This window comes from Somniosus microcephalus, chromosome 9 (assembly GCF_052327205.1).
Source record: "Somniosus microcephalus isolate GS21.2 chromosome 9, FLI_Smic_1.0, whole genome shotgun sequence".
NCBI lineage: Eukaryota > Metazoa > Chordata > Chondrichthyes > Squaliformes > Somniosidae > Somniosus > Somniosus microcephalus.
The window spans coordinates 61724362-61747703 of record NC_140995.1 but is presented as its reverse complement, the minus strand read 5'-3'; the positions used below and the strand labels follow the sequence as shown (position 1 = coordinate 61747703).

General features: G+C 47.3%; 1 protein-coding gene across 1 annotated transcript in view; it reads right to left on the bottom strand.

Annotated features, from left to right (window-relative positions):
- The window catches only part of pcnx2 (pecanex 2), a 946160-nt gene that overhangs the window by 241162 nt on the left and 681656 nt on the right, over positions 1 to 23342 (bottom strand). The window contains exons 26-28 of the mRNA XM_085996657.1: positions 15713 to 15969; positions 10093 to 10326; positions 7153 to 7256 (exon numbers count right to left, since the gene is read on the bottom strand). Coding sequence (XP_085852783.1) covers positions 7153 to 7256; positions 10093 to 10326; positions 15713 to 15969 — 595 coding nt within the window. The remainder of the gene's footprint in view (positions 1 to 7152; positions 7257 to 10092; positions 10327 to 15712; positions 15970 to 23342) is intronic.

Sequence of the window (23342 nt, the reverse complement as noted above, 5' to 3'; positions counted from 1 at the left end):
ACCTCGGAGGGAGTGGTGCCTTTGCAAGCGAAGGTAGAGGCGGTGACATCCTTTCCGCGCCCGCAGAACATCAAGGCCCTGCAGGAGTTCCTCGGAATGGTAAATTTTTACCACCGTTTTGTTGCTAAGGCAGCTCTGCTCATGCAGCCCCTGTATGAGGCCCTCAAGGGCAAGTCTGGCAAGGATCCGGTAAGCTGGACAGTTTAAATGGATCGGGCATTCACCGACACTAAGAGCGCCTTGGCCAATGCGACCATGCTGGCGCACCCGCTTCCAGGAGCCACCATCGCTCTCACCACCGATGCGTCAGATTACGCAATCAGCACTGTACAGGAGCAGTGGGTGAACGGGACGTGGCAGCCGTTGTCATTCTTCAGCCGTCAATTACGGTGCAATGAGCGGGCGTACAGTACTTTCGACAGGGAGTTACTCGCCCTTTTTCTGGCCATCCGCCATTTCCGATTCTTGTTGGAAGGACGCCCTTTCACTGCCTTCGTCGACCATAAGCCACTGACTTTTGCCATGGCTAAGACCGCCGAACCGTGGTCATCCCGGCAACAACGCCAGCTGACATATATCTCCGAGTTTACTACGGATATTCAGCACGTGGCCGGTAAAGACAACCTGGTGGCAGACTGTCTCTCCCGCGCGACTGTGCATGCGGTCCAGCTGGGCATCGACTACGCCCTCATGGCAGCGGACCAAGGCTCAGACCCCGAAGTGCAGGCTTACCGCACCAACACCACTAGCCTCCAAGTGGCCGACGTCCGGTTTCATTCGGCTGGTACCACGCTGCTTTGTGACGTCTCCGTTCGGGACCCTCGTCCTATCGTGCCGGTCGCCTGGCGCCGCAAGGTGTTTGACGCTGTACATGGGTTGTCACACCCAGGTATGAAGGCTTCTCAGAAGCTAATGTCATCTAAGTTCGTTTGGCGGGGCATGCATAAAGATGTCCGCGACTGGGCCAACACCTGCGTGGTCTGCCAAAGGTCCAAGGTACAGCGCCACATCAGGGCTCCATTGACCACCTTTGCAGTTCCGGAGCGACGGTTTGACCATGTCAACGTGGACCTGGTAGGACCACTTCCACCTTCCCACGGTTTTACGCATCTCCTGACCATAGTAGATCACACCACCAGATGGCCAGAGGCGGTTCCCCTGTCATCTACTACTTCGGCGGACGTGGCCAGGGCATTCATCTCTTCCTGGGTCGCCCGTTTTGGGGTGCCTGATGACATCTCTTTGGACCGGGGACTGCAATTTTCCTCCGAGCTCTGGAATGCGGTAGCTCAGGGACTCGGGGTAAAATTGCACCGCACCACAGCCTACCACCCACAAGCGAACGGTCTGTGCGAACGGTTTCACAGATCGCTTAAAGCCGCACTGAGGACCAGCCTCCAAGACGCCGGATGGGCAGACAAGCTGCCGTGGGTCCTGTTGGGTCTTCGCACAGCCCCCAAGGAAGATCTTCGCTCTTCCGTGGCAGAGCTCGTTTACGGTCAGCCTCTGCGAGTGCCGGGAGATTTCCTGCCAACACCAACGGAGCCATGGTCCGCCTCAAGCCAGCTTATCAGCCACCAGGAAGCAGCCAGACGTTTCGCGGTGGTTCCCACATCGCATCACGGGTTTCAGGGCTCTCACGTTCCAGCAGAGCTGAAAGACGCCGGCTACGTGTTCATCCACCACGATGCTCACCGGGATCCGCTCAAGGCCCTATACACTGGTCCTTTCCGCGTGATAGAGACAGGAGACAAGACCTTCACCATGGATGTTGGTGGCAAACCGGACCACATTTCAGTTGACCGTTTGAAACCAGCACACCTGGATCTTGACCGACCCGTCGAGGCCGCACAGCCGCCAAGGCGAGGTCGACCGCCCACCGTCGTCACGCCGGAACAAGTGCAACCGCCCGCCAGACTGCCCGCCGTCCAACAGCTTCCGCTTCGGGAATACAAGACTCGTTCTGACAGGCTCGTCAGACCCCCTCACCATTTGACTTTTTTCGTTAAAGACAATTCTGGGGGGGCGCATGTGGCAGAGCCACTAAGAGACTAATCAAGTGTACATAATTCCTTTTAACGATGTGTTAGCTACAGACTAAATCTGTACCATTGTATATACTGTTTGCATGTACAGGGCGTGGGCCCTTTAAGAGCGCGGGAAGAACGTGATGACGTCATGGCGCCATTCACGGGACCGCCCTAGAGTCCTCGTGGAGCCTCCAGCCAGTTAAGACCTGTATTCATAATTCTCTTGCATCAATCTGTTTAAACTCGTTAGTTTGACATTAAAAACCTTTTTGATTGATTGCCTGCGTCAAACTCAATCTCTGGATAGGAATTTGACCATTCCTACAATAGAATTTTATATTGAGTTTGAAAGTGACTTAGTTAAATCCGAAACTAGGGTCTTAAATCTAAATAAAGCAAAATACGTAGATATGAGGGGCGAGTTGGCTAAGGTAGATTTGGAAACTACATTAAAAGGTATGACAGTGGATGAACAATGGCTAACATTTAAAGAATTAATACATAATTGACAACAAATATACATTCCTTTAAGGCACAAAAACCCCACAGGAAAAGTGGTCCAACCGTGGCTAACAAGAGAAGTTAAAGATAGTATTAGATCAAAGGAAGAGGCTTATAATGCTGCCAAAAAGAGTAGTAAGCCTGAGGATTGGGAGGATTTTAGAATTTAGCAAAGGAGGACCAAGAAATTGATAAAGAAAGGGAAAATAGAATATGAGAGTAAACTAGTGAGAGACATAAAAACAGACTGTAAAAGCTTCTATAGGTATGTAAAAAGGGAAAGATTAGTGAAAGTAAATGCGGGTCCCGTACAGGCTGAGACAGGAGAAATAAAATGGGGAATAAGAAAATGGCAGAGAAATTAAACAAATACTTTACGGAAGAAGACGCAAAAAACTTTCCGGAAATAGTGGACAACCAAGGATCTAGCGAGAATGAGGAACTGAAAGATATTAGTATTAGTAAAAAAGTAGTACTGGAGAAATTAGTGGACTGAAAGCCGATAAATCCCCTGGACCTGATAGCCTCCATCCTAGGGTTTAGAAAGAGGTGGTTATAGAGACAGTGGATGCATTGGTTGTCATGTTCCAAAATTCCATAAATTCCAGAACGGTTCCCACGGATTGGAAGGTAGCAAATGTAACCCCACTATTCAAGAAAGGAGGGAGAGAGAAAATGAGGAACTACAGACCAGTTAGCCTGACATCAGTAGTAGGGAAAATGCTAGAATCTATTATTAAAGAAAGACTTAAAGAAAGAAAGACTTGCATTTATATAATGCCTTTCACGACCACCGGACATCTCAAAGTGCTTTACAACCAATGAAGTACTTTTGAAGTGTAGTCACTGTTGTAATGTGGGAAACGCGGCAGCCAATTTGCCCACAGCAAGCTCCCACAAACAGCAATGTGATAATGACCAGATAATCTGTTTTTGTTATGTCAGTTGAGGGATAAATATTGGTCAGGATACCAGGGAGAACTCCCCTGCTCTTCTTCGAAATAGTGCCATGGGATCTTTTATGTCCACCTGAGACGTGGTAACAGGGCACTTAGAAAATAATAATAGGATTGAGCAGAGTCAACACGAATTTATGAAAGGGAAATCGTGTTTGACAAATATGTTCGAGTAATTAGCAGAATAGATTAGGGGGAACCAGTGGATGTGGTGTATTTGGATTTTCAGAAGGCATTCGATACAGTGCCACACAAGAGGTTATTAAACAAAAGTTGGGCTCATGGGATTGGGGGTAATATACTAGCATGGATTGAGGATTGGTTAACAGACAGAAAACAGAGTGTAGGAATAAATGGGTCATTTTCGGGTTGGCAGGCTGTAACTAGTGGGGTACCGCAAGGATCAGTGCTTGGGCCTCAGCTATTCACAATCTACATCAATGATTTGGACGAGGGGACTAAATGTATTACATTCAAGTTTGCTGATGATACAAAGCTGGGTGGCAATGTAATTGTGAGGAGGATGCAAGGAGGCTTCAAGGGGATATAGACAGGCTAAGTGAGTTGGCAAGAACATGGCAAATGGAATATAATGTGGAGAAATGTGAAGTTATCCACTTTGGTAGGAAAAATAGAAAAGCAGAGTATTTTTTAAATGGAGAGAGATTGGGAAATGTTGGTGTTCAGAGGGACTTGGGTGTCCTTGTACACGAATCACTGAAAGTTAACATGCAGGTACAGCAAGCAATTAGGAAAGCAAATGGTATGTTGGCCTTTATTACAAGAGGATTTGAGTATAAGAGTAAAGACGTCTTACTGCAATTATATAGGGCCCTGTTGCGACCACACCTGCAGTATTGTGTACAGTTTTGGTCTCCTTACCTAAGGAAGGATATACTTGCCATAGAGGGAGTGCAAAGAAGGTTCACCAGACTGGTTCTTGGGATGGGGAGATTGTCCTATGAGGAGAGATTGAGTAGACTAGGCCTATATTCCCCAGAGTTTAGAAGAATGAGAGGTGATCTCATTGAAACATACAAAATTCTTACAGGGCTTGACAGGGTAGATGCAGGGAGGATGTTTCCCCTGGCTGGGGAGTCTAGAACCAGGAGTCACAGTCTCAGAATAAAGGGTTGGCCATCTAGGACTGAGATGAGGAGAAATTTCTTCACTCAGAGGGTGGTGAATCTTTGGAATTCTCTACCCTAGAGGGCTGTGGAGGCTCAGTCGTTGAGTATATTCAGGACAGAGATCGATAGATTTTTGAATATTAAGGGAATCAAGGGATATGGGGATAGGAAAGTGGAGATGAAGTAGAAGATGGTGGATAGGTCAGAAATGGGGATGTTCGCTGAAGACTGCACAGTTTTCAGTGCCATTCACAACTCCTCAGATAATGAAGCAGTCCATGCCCGCATGCAACAAGACCTGAATGACGTTCCGGCTTGGCCTAATAAGTGGCAGGTAACATTCGCGCCACACAAGTGCCAGGCAATGACCATCTCCAACAAGCAAGAGTCTAGCCACTGCCCCATGACATTCAACGGCATTACCATCGCCGCATTCCCCATCAACATCCTGGGGGTCACCTCTGACCAGAAACTTAACTGGACCAGCCACATAAATACTGTGGCAAAAAGAGCAGGTCAGAAGCTTGGTATCCTACGGCGAGTGTCTTACCTCCTGACTCCCCAAAGCCTTTCCACCATCTACAAGGCACAAGTAAGGAATGTGATGGAATACTCTCCACTTGCCTGGATGAGTGCAGCTCCAACAACACTCAAGAAGCTTGACAACATCCAGGACAAAGCAGCCCGCTTGATTGGCACCCCATCCACCACCTTAAGCATTCACTCCCTCCACCAGCGGCGCACTGTGGCTGCAGTGTGTACCATCTGCAAGATGCACTGCAGCAACTCGCCATGGCTTCTTTGGCAGCACCTTCCAAACCCGCAACCTCTTCCACCTAGAAGGACAAGGGCAGCAGGCACATGGGAATACCACCACCTCCAAGTTCCCCTCCAAGTCACACACCATCCTGACTTAGAAGTATATCGCCGATTCTTCTTCAAGAATCCTGGGTCAAAATCCTGGAACTCCCTACCTAACAGGGAGTATCTTCACCACACGGACTGCATCGGTTCAGGAAGCTGGCTCATTACCACCTTCTCAAGGGCAATTAGGGATGGGCAATAAATGCTGGCCTTGCCAGCAACGCCCACATCTCATAAACGAATTTTAAAAAAAGATCAGCCATAATCTTACTGAATAGCGGAGCAGGCTCGAAGGGCCAAATGGCCTACTCCTGCTCCTATTCTTATGTTCTTAGTTATTTAAATAAATCTGTAATAAAAAGCTAGTATCAGGTGACCATGATACTACCGGATTGTCATAAAAACCCGTCTGGTTCACTAATGTCTTTTAGGGAAGGAAATCTGCGGTCCTTACCTGGTCTGACCTGTATGAGACTCCAGACCCACAGCAATGTGACTGACTCTTAATTGCCCTATGAAAACTGCTACAAAAAAGCATAATAAGAATAAAACAGGACAGATCACCCGGCATCAACCCAGACATCGAATTAGGACTTGACAAAGGCACACCCAGTCCAGTCAATGTTGCAAAGTCCGCCTCACTAACGTCTGGGGACTTGTGTCAAAATTGGGAGCAACAGCCTGACATAGTCATACTCAGAATCATACCTATCAGGCAACGTTCCAGATTCCTCCATCACCATCCCTGGGTATGGCCTTTCCCACCAGCAAGACAGACCCACCAGAGCTGGCGGAACACTGGTATACTGTCAGAAGGGAGTGGCCCTGGGAGTCCTCAACATTGACTCCGGACCCCATGAAGTCTCATGGCATCAGGTCAAACATGGGCAAGAAAACCTTCTGCTGATTAGCACCTACTGCCCTCCCTCAGCTGATGAATCAGTACTCCTCTGTGTTGAACACTACTTGGAAGAAGCATTGGGGGTAGCAAGGGCACAGAATGTACTCTGGGTGGGGGACTTCAATGTCATCACCAAGAGTGGCTCAGTAGCACCACTGCGGACTGAGCTGGCCGAGTCCTGAAAGACATAGCTGCCAGATTGGGCCTGTGGCAGGTGGTGAGAGAACCAACACGAGGGAAAAACCTACTTGACCTCGTCCTCACCAGTCGCAGATGCATCTGTCAGTATTGGTAGAAATTACCACCGCACAGTCCTTGTGGAGACGAAGTCTCGTCTTTATCCGCCTAATCTCCAGTCAGCTGCTTGCCCACTTTGGGAGGGAAGCGGCAGCTGGTCGGCAGGGAGTGGGGGTGGGACAGGAGGTAGGGGGAGGGGGTAAGATGTCAAATAATCGGGAGGTGGGGGGGCCTCACCGGCAACAAGGGATGGCTGCCGAGAGGCAAGGTGAGTTCAGGATGGATGGGGCTGCAACAGCTTTACCTTGGCGGGGGGTGGGGGGGGTGGTGTCCCATGTACCTCCCAGGACCCCGATTTGCATTTATGAATGAGTCCGATGGGGAATTGGCGAGAAATGTAACCGCTCCATTGTAATTGCTCCTCTCAGGTTAAAATCCCCCCTGTGTAAGCTCACTGGTTGTAACAAAGTTCATGTTTGTAATGTGCACTGTATTGTTTTATAGCTTGATTGGCTAAAACTGTGGCGGATTACCTGATGGACATGTTGTGCGTTGCCGTCCCTAAAGCCCTTCTGCCAAGGATAGAGAGGCTGTAACAAAGGGTTACGAGCGGGGAATCTCCATCACTGCTCACAGGCTGTAACAAAATACAGAACAAGGCAGCATTACATGCAGGTCACAACGTGTACACTTGACAGTACAACTTAGACATGGAAGCATACAACACTCAAGAAGCTCGACACCATCCAGGACAAAGCAGCCCGCTTGATTGGCACCCCATCCACCACCTTAAACATTCACTCCCTCCACCACCAATGTACTGTGGCTGCAGTGTGTACCATCTACAAGATGCACTGCAGTAACTTGTCAAGGCTCCTTTGACAGCACCTCACAAACCTGTGACCTCTACCACCTAGAAGGACAAGGGCAGCAGGCACATGGGAACACCACCACCTCCAAGTTCCCCTCCAAGTCACACACCATCCTGACTTGGAAATATATCGTCATTCCTTCATCGTTGCTGGGTCAAAATTCTGGAACTCCCTCCCTAACAGTACTGTGGGAGTACCTTTAACGCATGGACTGCAACGGTTCAAGAAGGCAGTTCACCACCACCTTCTCAAGTGCAATTAGGAATGGGCAATAAATGCTGGCCTTGCCAGTGATGCCCACATCCCGTGAATGAATAAAAAAAAGCACAGAAGGAGGCCATTCAGCCCATCATGCCTGTGCCGGCACTTTGAATGAGCTATCCAATTAGTCCCACTCCTCCATTCACCATGGCCCTGCAAATGTTTTCCTTTTTCAGTGTTTATCCAATTTCCTTTTGAAAGTTACTATTGAATCTGCTTCCACTGCCCTTTCAGGCAGGGCATTCCAGATCACAACAACTCACTGCAATAGCAAAGAAGTAAGTAAAAATAAAATTCATACAAGTGGAACAGAGCAAGTGTAGGAAGGAAAATGAGGAACAATAAGAGGCCATTCAGCACCTCGAGCCTATTCCGCTTTTCTGATCTGTATCTTAAACACATTTACCCGCCTTGGTTCTGTAATCCTTAATACCCTTGCCTAACAAAAATCTATCAATCTCAATTTTGAAATTTTCAATTGACCTTCAGCCTAAACAACATTTTGGGGAAAGAGTTCCAGATTTCCACTACCCTTTGTGCGAAGAAGTGCTTCTTGACATCACCCCTGAATGGTCTGGCTCTAATTTTAAGGTTATGCCCCCTCGTTTTGGACTCCGCACCAGAGGAAACAGTTTCTCTCCATCTACCCCATCAACTCCTTTAATCATCTTAATCACATCAATTAGATCATCCCTTAATCTTCTAAACTCAAGGAAGTACAAGCCTAATCTGTGCAACCTGGCCTCATCATTTAACCCTTTTAGCGCCGGTATCATTCTGGTGAATCTGCTCTGCACCCCCTCCAAAGCCAATATATCCTTCCTGTGCCCAGAACTGAACGCAGTACTCCAGATTGGGTCTAACCAGAGCTTTGCAGAACTGTAGCATAACTTCAACCCTTTTGTTTTCCATAATTAAATGGTTTTGGGACTTTAAAAGCAAAGAAGTAAAAATAAAATTCATACCAGTGGACGAGAGTGAGTGGTAGCACCTTAGTGATTAGCAACAATGAAAGCCTTACACATATCAGCGATCATTAAACAGACACAGGATCCCATAATAAATATACTTCCACATTAAATGAAAACAGACTGTTGCTGCCCGGACTACATTAAACAACACAGAATATCATCTGGGTTCTCTGCGGGAAGTAAGGGTTAAAGATTGGCACCGCACATATTTCCCATTTTTTATTGTAAAACCCTGTTTTGATATTGCAGTATTGTGTTGCGAGAAAGAGGAATGGTGTTGGAGGACTTGCCAGAAAGCAACATCTGATCCAGGCAATGACAGCTTGCATTTATATAACGTCTTTAACATAGTAAAACGTCCCAAGGCGCTTCACAGAGGCGTAAGGGGAAATAAATGGACTTTGAGGCAAAGAAGGAGGGTATCCCGAAGCTCAGAGAGTGGGTTTTAAATAAAAGAACGTCTTGCATTTCTATAGCGACTTTCCCGACCTCCGGACGTCCCAAAGTGCTTTACAGTCAATGCAGTATTTTTGAAGTATAGTCACTGTTGTAATGTAGGAAAGGCAGCAGTCAATTTGCACACAGCAAGCCACCACAAGCAACAATGTGATAATTACCAAATAATCTGTTTTAGTGATTTTGGTTGAGGGATAAATATCATCCAGGACACCGGGATGAACTCCCCTGCTCTTCTTCGAAATAGTGCCATGGGATCTTTTACCTCCACTCGAGAGAGCAGACGGTTTAATGTCTCATCTGAAAAATGGCACTGCCAACAGTGCAGCACTCCCTCAGTACTGGACTGGCTTTGTGTACAAGATTTCTAACTAAAAAAGATTTACATGAATGATACCAGAACTGAGAAGTTATAACTATCAGGAAAGACTGAACAAGCTAGGGCTCTTTTCGCTACAAAAGAGAAGGCTGAAGGGTGACATGCTAGAATTCTTTTAAATTATGAAGGGGTTAGAAAGGGTAGATGTAGAGAAGATGTTTCGACTCTTGGGGAGTCCAAAACTAAGGGCCATAATATAGTCACTAATAAATTCAATACGGAATTCTGGAGAAACTTCTTTACCCAGAGTAGTTAGAATGTGGAACTCGCTACAGGAAGTAGTTGAGATGAATAGCATAGATACATTTAAGGGGAAGATAGATAAGCACATGAGGGAGAAAGGAATAGAAGGTTAGGGTGAGACAAAGAGTGTTGGGAGGAGGCTCATGTGGAGCATAAACACTGGCATGGACCAGTTGGGTCAAATGGCCTCTTTCTTTGCTATAAATTCTATGTAAGACTATAGGGAAACAATGGGAAATTAACAAGATGACTATGAATGAGATTATGGGAGAATGAAATGTAATTGTGTACCTTTGTCCTTTTACTGGTGCAGTGCTGGATCCACTCCAGATAAGCATTACAGAAGCTGGCTCTTGAGATTCCCTTGAGGCAATGATCATAGTCTTCATCAATGTTCACATTAAAAACCGCTGGGTCTCTGTCGATGTAATTCCATGCTGTGCATGGATGCAGAGCTTCCTGTATGGATTCATTGCTTAACCAGTCTTCCAGTTTTGGAGAGCGAATCAAGTAGTATATTATACTCTGCCAAGAGAAATTCATTAATAAACAATCTCATCTGACTGTCGTTAATAAGCATGCTCATTCATACCAGCTGATCTCAGTCCAATTCTTTTCGGTGACAATAGTTCAAAGAAGACATCAAGTAGTGACTTGAATGCTACTTTTTAACCCTTGTTTAACACTGGAATATGAAACAGCACCTCTTATAACATTCATTTCAAAAAACAAAATTGCTTCAGTAAGAACTATTTGCATTTATACAGCAATTTTAACATAGAGAGTCGTCCCAAAGTGCTTCACAGACACTTAAGGGAAATGGACTGCGAATCAAAGCAGGAAATGTTAGTAGGGGTGACCAAATGCTTGGTCAAGGAGTTGGGTTTTAAGGGAGGAGAGGGAGGTGGAGAGATGGAGAGGTTTAGGGAGCAAATTCCAGAGTTTGAGGCCGAGGAAGAAAAACTGTGCGTTAAAATTTCTCATTTCACTTGCCATTTTAATTCTCCGCCCCACTCCCACTTTGACCTCTCTGTCTTCGACCTCCTACACTGTTCTAATGAAGATCAATGGAAGCGAGAGGAACAGCACTTCATCTTTCGATTGGCAGTTTACAGCCTTCCGGACTCAACACAGAGCTCAACAATTTCAGATCACCATGGCCCCCATTTTTTCAGACTGCAGCTATTGGTAATGATTCTTCTATTGCCATTTACACCTCCTCTAGACCCACCTTTAGTTTCTTTACTTGTCCCATTACCATCTCCTTTTGCCTTGCACCCTCATCCCTTTTGTCATTCAATCACTCCTGCCTTCCATTCTATCACAGACCTTCGCTTTGTTCATTCCTCCCCTCCTCCCTTTTCCCTGTCTCTGTACTTGCTTAAAACCTGTTATATCCCTAACTTTCTCCAGTTCTGATGAAAGGTCATCGGCCTGAAACATTAACTCTGTTTCTCTCTCCACAGATGCTGCCTGACCTGCTGAGTATTTCCAACATTTTCTGTTTTTATTTCTCATTTCTTATTCTGGCAGGTTCCATTACTGTTCAGGGCAGAAGTAACTTCAATGAAAAGGAGCCAAGTGCTCAGATGTGTCATGTTCATCAGCACATGAAGTTCATAAAAATCAAATGCTTTCAAACCATTCCTGTGATTTATCAGAGTCCCCTCCGGTTTATCTGACCCTGCCTTTCTCGACTAACCGCCCTTGTCTTGGGGTTATTGCTACTAGTCATTTGCTAGTTACATCTGCTTGTTGCAACCATATCACATTCTGATTGCTCTGCTCCCTGGAGTTGGTACCTCAGTCACACCCTTCACCTGCAGCTCTTCATTACCAACATCACACTTGGCCCATGTTTGTCACTCCTGCTCTCTGGTTTCACAATAATGGTGTCAGCCGTGGCTCAGTGGGTAGCACTCTCGCCGTTAGGTTTATGTCCTGCCCCAGAGCACAAAATCAAGGCTGAAATTGTAGTGCAGTAGTGAGGGAGTGCTGCATTGTTGGAGGTGCCGTCGTTCAGAGGAGACGTTAAACGAGGCCCCAGCTTCCCTCTGGTCATTATCACGTTGCTGTTTGTGGGCCATTGCTGTGCACAAACTGGCTGCCGAGTTTCCCTACATTACAACAGTGTTTACATTTCAAAAGTACTTCAGTGGCTGTAAAACGCTTTGGTACATCCTGAGGTTCTGAAAGGTGCTGTATAAACACAAGTCTATTTACTCAGAGTACAAAAAGGTCTTTTTTTTTATTCGCTTATGGGATCTGGGCGTCACTGGCAAAGCCAGCATTTATTGCCCATCTCTAATTGCCCTTGAGAAGGTGCTGGTGAGCCGCCTTCTTGAACCGCTGCAGTCGGTGTGGTGAAGGTACTCCCACAGTGCTGTTAGGTAGGGAGTTCCAGGATTTTGACCCAGCGACGATGAAGGATCGGCGATATACTTCTAAGTCAGGATGGTGTGTGACTTGGAGGGGAACTTGGAGGTGGTGGTGTTCCCATGCGCCTGCTGCCCTTGTCCTTCTAGGTGGAAGAGGTCGCAGGTTTGGGAGGTGCTGGCGAAGAAGTGTTGGCGAGTTGCTGCAGTGCATCTTGTAGATGGTACACACTGCAGCCACGGTACGCCGGTGGTGGAGGGAGTGAATGTTTAAAGTGGTGGATGGGGTGCCAATCAAATGGGCTGCTTTGTCCTGGATGGTGTCAAGCTTCTTGAGTGTTGTTGCAGCTGCACTCATCCAGGCAAGTGTAGAGCATTCCATCACACTCCTTACCTGTGCCTTGGAGATGGTGGAAAAGCTTTGGGGAGTCAGGAGGTGAGACACTCGCCACAGAATACCTAGCCTCTGACCTGCTGTTGTTGCCACAGTATTTATGTGTGTAGAGTTTATGCCAGCAAGTAAACTCAGACCCCTCTGATCAACACTCAAATGACCTTGACTCATCTGTTGTTGGTTAACTCTCTGCTGTTGAACTTTTGTACAGAAGGGAAAGTGTTCCAGACATGGACACTGCCTGGAAGAACATTCCAGAGGTGGACAAGCTTTGCCTTTGGGAATCTCTGCAGATCTCCTTGACTGACAGAGAATTCTACAATGCACAAGTGAAGTGCTGTCCTGATTATCAGGCAGAGAAATGACAGTCTGAGCACGTCTCTGCTGTGTAGACAGAGGGTGGGTCCCAACAAGCAATCATCCAAAGGACTGGCTCTGAACTGGAAGAAGATTTCATTCCACTATTGCATACCAATATCAATTTGAACTCTTAAAGAAGGAAACTATTTGCATTTATATAGCACCTTCCATGACCTCAGGACCTCCCAAAGTTTGCTTCATGAAGAAAGAGAAAGCAGTCGGTTGATGTGCTCTAAACTGGTGTCACCGCCCAGTCCCTCCCCCGTACGCAATCCATGAGAATCCTGTTTAAAAGGCATAATTAAATAAAACACACCAAACACTTCAGGATCAACACTATTTATCAATAATTTTATCCACCCTTAATTCCCAAGTGCAGTCCCCACCACTCGCACTGTCCCCCTTACGCCAGGCACCCACCAATGCCGGGCAAATGGCACTGACCATTTGGCATCACCATAGACGTCAATTACAAAGGTACCACTTTAACCGTATTAAACGCGCCGAATATTTCAGGAAGTTCAGCAGGTGTTTGCACCTCCTTGAAGTACAATTACCTGTCATTAAGTCCTGTGGTGAATGTACTGTTGCTGTCACAGGCTTCATTTGAGCTATTCCCCAAATCTAAAGCATTGCAAGAGAAAGTAACAGCTGCGTTTAAAAGGGCAATCTCCCCTTCATTCCTCGTAATTAGGTTCGATATGATTCTGTCACACTACCGAGCTTTTAATGGTTGATTGATCTTAGTGAAATCAACCCCGTGTAATGCTTTCTCTCTCTCGCTGTCAGATTTCGCGGGACAAGCTGTGAGGAGCTAATGTGGGTCGTTATTTAAGCTTTGCCGGTGGGTTGTAAAAATTAAACTTTAATCGGTGTCTAAAGGGGAGCTGTGCAATAATATCACGGTCGCTGGCATCTCAGAATTATGTAAAGGTAAAACCTTTTTGTCGCATACTTGGCACAATGTCAGTTCCTACTATGCTCTTTGCCGGGATCCCTTTCCGTATCTCGAACTTATGGAACATAAGTAACCAGTTGGAGCAATACGGCAATTTACAGCTCCCTGTTTAACAATGTATAAAATTAAATATTTATTAAGGCTGTTCAGTTACTGTGATGTGAGTAATGGCACTGGGGCAGAGCGAGAAGTGAAGAGACAGAAGATGAAGATTTCCTCCTATAGCAGGTAAATCTTGTTGACACCAGCTATAAGCAGTGGGGACTGTATTAGGAACATGAGCTGGATTGTGTTGGACACCAACAGCACAGTGAGAAGCCTACAGTCAGGGTTGCCAACTCTGATTGGACGTATTACTGGAGGATTCATCACATGTCCTCCCGCCTCCAACCGCCCTGCCCCCCCCACTCCCGGCATTGGTCGCCCGGCACGCCCAGCCTCACAACGCCCCGCCACCACACTCCCGCCATTGGTCGCCCGGCACGCCCAGCCTCACAACGCCCCGCCACCACACTCCCGCCATTGGTCGCTCGGCACGCCCAGCCTCACAACGCCCCGCCACCACACTCCCGCCATTGGTCGCCCGGCACGCCCAGCCTCACAACGCCCCGCCACCACACTCCCGCCATTGGTCGCCCGGCACGCCCAGCCTCACAATGCCCCGCCACCACACTACCGCCATTGGTCGCCCGGCACGCCCAGCCTGACAACGTCCTGCCCACCACACTACCACCATTGGTCGCCCGGCACGCCCAGCCTGACAACGTCCCGCCACCACACTACCGCCATTGGTCGCCCGGCACACCCAGCCTCACAACGCCCCGCCCACCCCCACTCCAGCCATTGGTCGCCCGGCACACCCAGCCTCACAATGCCCCGCCACCACACTACCGCCATTGGTCGTCCGGCACACCCAGCCTCACAATGCCCCGCCACCACACTACCGCCATTGGTCGCCCGGCACGCCCAGCCTCACAACGCCCCGCCACCACACTACCGCCATTGGTCACCCGGCACGCCCAGCCTCACAACGCCCCGCCACCACACTACCGCCATTGGTCGCCCGGCACACCCAGCCTCACAATGCCCCGCCACCACACTACCGCCATTGGTCGCCCGGCACACCCAGCCTCAGAACGCTCCCCCACTCCCGCCATTGGTCGCCCGGCACGCCCAGCCTCACAACGCCCCGCCACCACACTACCGCCATTGGTCGCCCGGCACGCCCAGCCTCACAACGCCCTGCCTTCCCACGGCCAATTGGAAAGCGAACAGACTCTTCGTTACCCAATTGGATGATTCTTGACTGTCAGTCAAACGGCCTTTTTCCCATCGCCAATATTTTTATAACTAGTAAACAAAACTGTTCAATGAAAATGTTAAAAAACGCAATTTTTTAACGCCCCTGTGATTTTTCTCCCAGGTTTTTTTTTGCCCGCAGCAGTGTCCTGGAGATTAATCTTCAATTCCTGGAGACTCCAGGATAATCCTGGAGGATTGGCAATACTACCGACAGATGATGTAGGCCTGATTGTCACAGGCAGTCCTGGTGAGCTTTAGCCAGGCCACCAGAAGGAATTTCCCTCCGTCTAAATCACCCAAACCCAGCTCCATCCTGCTTTCCCCTTCTCTCAGTTTGTTGTCCAAACAAGGCTTCGGTTAAAGCTGGGTTGCAGTCTAATTCTCATTGCTTTATCGTAGCTGGCAGTTGCAACAGGCTGTAGGAGGAAGAGATCTAAAAAAATAATACCGTGGGAGGTGGAGGCAAAAAAAACTATTTGTGAAACAAAATAACATATTAGAAACTTACTGGCATACTACTACCTTTACATAATAGGTGATGAGCATCTTCCTCAGGTCAAACATCTGCAGCATGCATGCTGCGTTGTTGTCGCTGATGCTGTAGCCTTCCAGCACGTATTTAGATGACGTAACTTCCCAGGCCAGCCAGCGCTGGATAAAAGCCGCGTTGAATGACAACATGTGAGGCAAATGCCCCGGCTCGCAGCAGCAGCAGCAGCCCTCGTCATCCTCGACCCCCTCCGTTATCGCTTCAACCTCCCTCTGCTGGCAGTATGTACCTGACAGGAAAATTAAAACCAGCTAAGTCACCTCAAAAACGGTTGGTTACCAGACATAATACAACATGTCCCATACAATGCATACTGTACATTATATATCATATAATATACACTGTACAACATTTCCCGTACCATATATCCCGTACAATATACACCGTACAACATGTCCTGTACCATATATTCCATACAATTTATCCTGTACAATATACTGCACAATGTATCTTAGGCTGTTAAGAGAAGCAAGGGAGGAAATAGTGGAGGCTCTGACCATCATTTTCCAATCCTCTCTGGCTACAGGCAAGGTGCCGAAGGACTGGAGGACTGCTAACATTGTACTGTTTTTTAAAAAGGGAGAACGGGATAGACCGAGTAATTACAGGCTGTTGTGTATGTAACCTGTTCCACCTTAAGAGAGCTTAAGCCTGTTCCACCTTAAGAGATGTACTACTTTCTCAGGCTGCTGTAGACGTAATACCGGGGGTGAACACACCGGTATATAAGCACTGTGCAGTAATCTTGTATTCAGTATAGTCCCTACCTCCAACCAGTAAAGACCTGTTTTTATTGTTACTCATTAGTCTGTTTTAATTAACTAAATAATTCACAGACTTAACACTGGCGACGAGTCAGGTTCTTACCCTGCGGCAGTTATTCCACGGCGGTTGAAGAGAGGTTTCAAACCTCACCACTCACCACCCCACTGGAAGCGACAGGCATTAGGACCCTGAAGCCTCCATCAGCTTGTGAACCGGAGTAGAAGACAGGACTGGGGAAGAGAGAGGTATAGGGCGATAGCGATCGGCAGATAAGGGCCGGGCCGCTTTCAAGTGCGAGGCGCAGCGCGGGCCAGCGATCGGGACCAAAGATAAGGGCCGCACTCGGGCGATCGCGGCGAAGATAAGGGCCGCACTCGGGGGCTGAAGGGAGACGGCGTCGGGGGACGGGTGAAGACCGCCAAGCGCGGGAAAACCGCCATTTTGTGGGCGGAGGACGACGGCAAGAGCGGGAAGCCGCCATCTTTGATAACAAGTAAAGAAAATAAAATCTGAGAAATTGCAAATCTACAATGCCTAAACACGGGAATATTAGCACCTTTGATAGTGACCTCGAAGATTGGGCCATATATGTTGAAAGAGTAAAAAATTATTGTAAGGCCAATAAAATTCGTGACCAAGATAAAGCTCTAACATTATTAAATTTAATGGGTGCGAAGACATACGGGCAATTGAAACACCTGTTATCACCAGATGAACCGACGGATAAGACGTTCGATGAGATTGTTACTGTCCTGAAAGATCATCTAAACCCCACGCCGCTGATGCTAGCGGAACGATTTAAATTTTACGACAGAAGGCAGCTACAGCATGAAAGCAATGCTGAATATTTGCTGGAATTGCGTAAATTAGCGAAATATTGCCAGTTTGGAACGGGACTGACAGAGGCACTTCGAGACAAATTTGTGTGTGGTTTATTTAAACAGGATACACAAAAGCGACTGCTCGAGGAGAATGAGCTGACGCTTGAGAAGGCGGTCACTATGGCAGCAGCACACGAAGCCGCAGCGAGAGGCACGGCAGTAATGCAGCTACGGTCACCGGAGCTCAGTGCACACAAATTGGGTGTGAGTTCTGGCAAATGTTATCGTTGTGGAAAGACAACGCATGATCAGAACCAGTGTTGGTTTAAAAACCAAGAATGTAGAACTTGTGGTAGGCTTGGACATATAGCTAGAGTATGCAGGTCAGCGAAGAAGACCAGCAACAAGAAGTCACCGCAAGGGAAACACGCAAAGGTACACAAGGTGGCCGAACAGGAGTCCGATTCAGACGCAAGCAGTATTGAACTGGCTAGCTTAAGGGTACTCAACGTTGGTAAGGGTGCAGACCTCCAGACAATTTGGGTTACTCTTCAGATAGAAGGAGCCCAAGTAAAAATGGAATTGGACACTGGATCGGCATTGTCGGTCATGAATAAGAAAGATTACAGAAGGTTATTCCAATATATTCCCCTACAGGATACGGAGATTATATTGACAACCTACACGGGGCAGAGAGTGTACCCCATCGGGACAATAAAGGTTGCAGTGGCCAACAAGGGCGAAGGAAGTCAAATAATGGACTTATATGTGCTACCGGAGGGAGGTCCACCACTACTAGGCTGGGAGTGGTTTAGAAACATAAATATGGACTGGCATTCGCTAAAAGCCATAAAGAGTGAGAACTCGGTGCAGATAATCAGCCCAGACTCTAGAACTGATGATGGTAAGACCAACCCATGTGCAAAAGACAAAGTTTCAGCACAGAATTCCACTGAGCAACAACAACATAGTTTAACAGAGAATTCTGAGTCTGTCAAGTCTACTGATATGCACATTTTTGAGGGACACTGGGCTCGAACTCAACTCCATTTCAAACTACAACAGCAATTAGAACAAATGATTCGCCGTTTTGAGCAAGAGATGAATGAAATAAAAAAGCTCTTTGTTACAGAGTGGGAGAATCTGGAAAGTCAACAGAAGCAACTGATGGAGAAAATGGAGCAGGAGCACACCAACCATCTGCGCGAGGAGGCCGAACGAATCAAAGCTGATTCAGGTTCTGAAGGTGCGTGCCATAATCTGGTGTCAGAAGAGTTAACGGTCAGACAACTCCTTCATATGCTGAGGGACAAGACTCTGAAATGGGAAAAACTTGAACACGAGCTGCGATCTTCAAAGGAAAAGGGTTCGGAGCTCTCAAAAGTCATTGAGATGGCTGATGTGACGACACAGACTGAAACGACTGCAACAGAGCAGCCATTGGATGCCAAAAGTACGCTGACTCACGTCAATGTAGAACAACAGACCGCTGAAACAGCTGCTCCGGTAGAGGGATTGCATAGTCCGATCAATCAATCTCCAAAGGAAGTTGAAGTATTAAAATCACAAATGATGTCACTAGTAAACGACTTGCTGAAAGCCCAGAAAAAGCTGGATGCAGAGGTACACATGAAGAAGTCTCTTCAGGAAAGATGTCTGGATTTGGAACAAGAGCTGGCTAACGTCCAGCTGGGTATGGAGGAAATAGACGACCCTCTCACTGGTCTAGCTCAGGACGACACCGAATATTACCATGACCTGGTGGACGACACCAAATATTACGATGTCCTGTCCTGCCCAGCTTGTAACTTCGACTCCCAAAGTGCAGAAATCATGGAGGAGCACCAAAAGTCTACGGAACATCGGGAGAAGCTGGCTCTACGACGGAAACAGGAGGAAGAGAAGGAGGAACTGCGCATGCAGCTGGCAGCTGTGGCAGCTGACAATGGAGCCCAGAGAGTCTCCAAGAAGCAGAAAAGGAAAAGTAAAAACAGAAGATGACCCATCTGAACCATTATCACCTCTACCAGATCACACACGTGGTCCCTCCGAACGGAGCCAAATCAGTTCGGAAGTTCAAGCTGTTAAATCCATGAAAGGACTATTGAATGAGTAACGTGAACCGACTACACCACAGAGATTGAATCTGTGAACTGTTTTCCGCAGAGACTGAATCTGTGATATGTTACGTTAAACATGAAGTTATATATGTATATATGTTATTACGTTATGTTAAATGGGGGGGATGACTATAAAGCTAAGAAGGGAGGAGTGTTGTGTATGTAACCTGTTCCACCTTAAGAGAGCTTAAGCCTGTTCCACCTTAAGAGATGTACTACTTTCTCAGGCTGCTGTAGACGTAATACCGGGGGTGAACACACCGGTATATAAGCACTGTGCAGTAATCTTGTATTCAGTATAGTCCCTACCTCCAACCAGTAAAGACCTGTTTTTATTGTTACTCATTAGTCTGTTTTAATTAACTAAATAATTCACAGACTTAACACAGGCCAGTCAGCCTAACCTTGGTGGTGGACAGTACTAATTGGCAATTAGAAAGGCACGGATTAATCAAGGACAGTCAGCATGGATTTGTACAATATATCACACATAATATGTCCCGTACAATACGTACCATACAATATATATGGTACCATACAATATATACCGTCCGATATATACCGTATTGTAGCGGTTCGTGTAGATCGCCACTAAATAAGAGAGTTTGACTTCGACGATTAACAAGTTGTTTATTTACAGGAACAGACTAATTACATCAGGTAAGATGGCAGGTAAGATGGCTGACTGTAGGAGCACCGTGGTATAGGTCTTGTCCCAGCGGGGACTCCACGAGGACTGAGTTCGCAGTCCTGTGGAGAGCGTGATGACGTCATCGCGTTTGTGTTGTGACGTCATCACGTTGTTCGCGTTTCCCGCACTTAGGGCATCACGTGATGCGCATCGTCACATTTGCCCGCGCTTGGGGCGGTCACATGACTCGCGTCGCGGCATCGGCACGCTTACCCGGTCTGGCCGTTGCGGTCGAAGACGCTAGGCCGGGCTGTGCCGGTGGCCGTCCTGGAAGGCCGAGTCAGGCCGGCAGCCGCCGCACACACGTCACGTCATACATGACGTGACGTCAGCGCGCTAGGGCACGTCTTAAAGGGGCAATGGCCCCAACAGGTAAGTTAAAAGGGCAACGGCCCCAAAAGGTAAGTTAAACATACAGTAAGGTAAGTTAAAGGGAATTATGTGTCTTTATGTAAGGTACAACCGGTGGTACCTGTAGTGTATGTACCTTTAAGAACCCCTGTGTACTGTAATACCGGTAGTGACCACTCGGGTATATAAGCCTGTATAGCGTCTTGTATCTTTTAGTTCACCTCCAGACTTTGTTCAGTAAACACCTGTTAAACCAACTCCTGCATTCCGTGTCTCCATTAACACACGGATACAACAGTGGCGACGAATTGGAAACGGACTTACCTGCAATTCGGCAGCACCTCAAGGAGATCGATTCCTCAGACAAAGGTCGAAGAAAAAAAACAAAAAAACTGTGGTTTCACCAGCTAGCCGGGCTGGTGGCAGGTACTGCACTAATCCTTCCTGGGTGGCGGGCTGGGGCTCGATCGGGTGGCTCTGCAGCAGGGCCGAGCAGCGAGTCGGAAGGCGGAGGCAAACAGAGACGGAGGGTGGAGCACTCGGGAGACGGCCGGCGCTGCAAAGCAGGTCGGCATTCGGACCAAGCAGAGGGAGGGAAAAGTCCCAGAGAGTCCGGCGGGAACGAGTCTCCAACTATTAAAAATATCTGTGTAAATAAAAACCACGGAGAACAGCGTTGTCAGCAGCAGCAGCGGCGGGAAAGCGCGGGAGGCGCCATTTTTTTCTCGGCAGGGAAGAAAGGAAAGCGCGGGAGGCGCCATTTTTGATTTTCAGGATGCCTAAGACTGGCAATATTACTGCTTTCGATAGTGATATAGAGGATCGGACCACATATGTGGAAAGAGTGGAGGTATATTGCACAGCGAATGAAGTAGAGGATGATAAAAAGGCATCAGTACTTCTAAATCTGATGGGTGCAAGGACATACGGGCTGTTACGAAACTTAATCACTCCAGCCAAACCGATGGACAAGAATTTTAAGGAGATTGTTGATACCCTACAGGAGCACTTAAACCCAACACCGCTGCTGATAGCGGAACGATTCAAATTCTTCAGGAGGAATCAGCACAAGAATGAAAGTAACGCTGATTACCTCATCGAATTAAGAAAGCTGTCAAAGCACTGCCAATTCGGGGCAGGACTGGCAGATTCTCTACGAGACAAATTCGTCTGCGGTCTCCTAAGTGAAGGAACACAGAAAAGGCTACTTTCTGAGAAAGATTTGACACTGGACAAGGCTTTCAGTGTGGCTGTATCATACGAAGCAGCAGCAAGAGGAGCTGCAGAGATACAGCAAAAGCCACAGGACTTCGGCACCCATGAAATGGCACGGGGTTTCGAGAGATGTTATCACTGCGGCAGATCCACCCATGACCAGAGGGACTGCTGGTTCAAGGACAAAGCATGCAGGCAATGCGGAAAGATGGGACACATTGCACGTGTATGCCGATCTGGAAACAAAAAATCCACTGACAGAAAAAAAATCAATAAGGAAAAGTACAGAAAGGTACAAATGATGACGGACAGTAGGTCCGAAGACCAGACGAGCAATAGCGACTCCGGAAACAAGAGACTAAGCTGTCTCAAATTACATAATGTAATTGCCAAAGAAGATTACCAGACCATTTGGGTTACCCTCACGATAGCGGGGTCCCCAGTTAAAATGGAGCTAGATACAGGATCAGCTCTGACCGTCATAAGTCGACGGGATTACGAGCGGCTATTTCCGCATATACCTTTGAAAGACACATCCATTATCTTGAAGACATATACGGGGCAGAAAGTATACCCCAGAGGGAAAATAAAGGTGCCTGTTGTATACAACGGCAAGGAAATACAGAAGTTGTATTTATATGTTCTGCAAGATGGTGGTCCACCATTGTTGGGACGTGAATAGATCAGGAAGATACGTTTAGACTGGCACTCCATTCAGGCACTGACGGTGACCAGTAAGAAAAAAAATGAAGATGACGTCATACCTGAACGATTAAAAGACATCTTGGCTAACGCCAAAGAAGTGTTTCAACAGGAACTAGGAACCTTGAAAGGTGTCACCGCCTCAATAAAAGTGGAAGATGCGGCAATTCCCAAGTTTTTTAAGGCAAGGCCGGTGCCATATGCAATTCGTCCAGCAGTCGAGGCAGAGCTGGACAATTTGGAAAAAGCAGACGTGTTATCCAAGGTAGATTGGAGCAAGTGGGCAACACCCATCGACCCGGTCATGAAGAAAACGTTGAATAATGATAAATCTGAAGAACAGAGAAAAATTCGCATCTGTGGGGACTTCAAGGTAACTGTAAAACCGGTCCTTCACACGATACAGTATCCTCTTCCAAGGATAGAAGATATTTTCGCCTCACTATCCGGAGGGAAACGTTTCACCAAAATTGACTTGGCACAGGCATATCTACAGATGGAGGTTGAGGAGGCCTCTAAAAAGTATCTCACGATAAACACACACAAAGGCCTGTACCAGTACAATCGACTGGTTTTCGGAGTAGCATCAGCTCCAGCTATCTGGCAAAGAGCTATGGAGCAAGTCCTGCAAGGGATTCCGGGGACTCAATGCTACCTAGACGACATCCTTGTAACAGGAGAAAACGACAACGAGCACCTTGCCAATTTGGAGCAGGTGCTCACTAGGCTGAGGGAACGGGGCCTACGAGCAAATCGCCCCAAGTGCGAATTTTTCCAGAAACAAATATCATATTGTGGCCATATAATTAACGAAGAAGGGTTGCATAAGTCACCTGAAAAAATTGAAGAGGTCATAAAAGCCCCAGCACCTGAAAATGTCTCACAATTAAGGTCGTTCCTGGGATTGATAAATTACTATCATAAATTTTTACCGAAC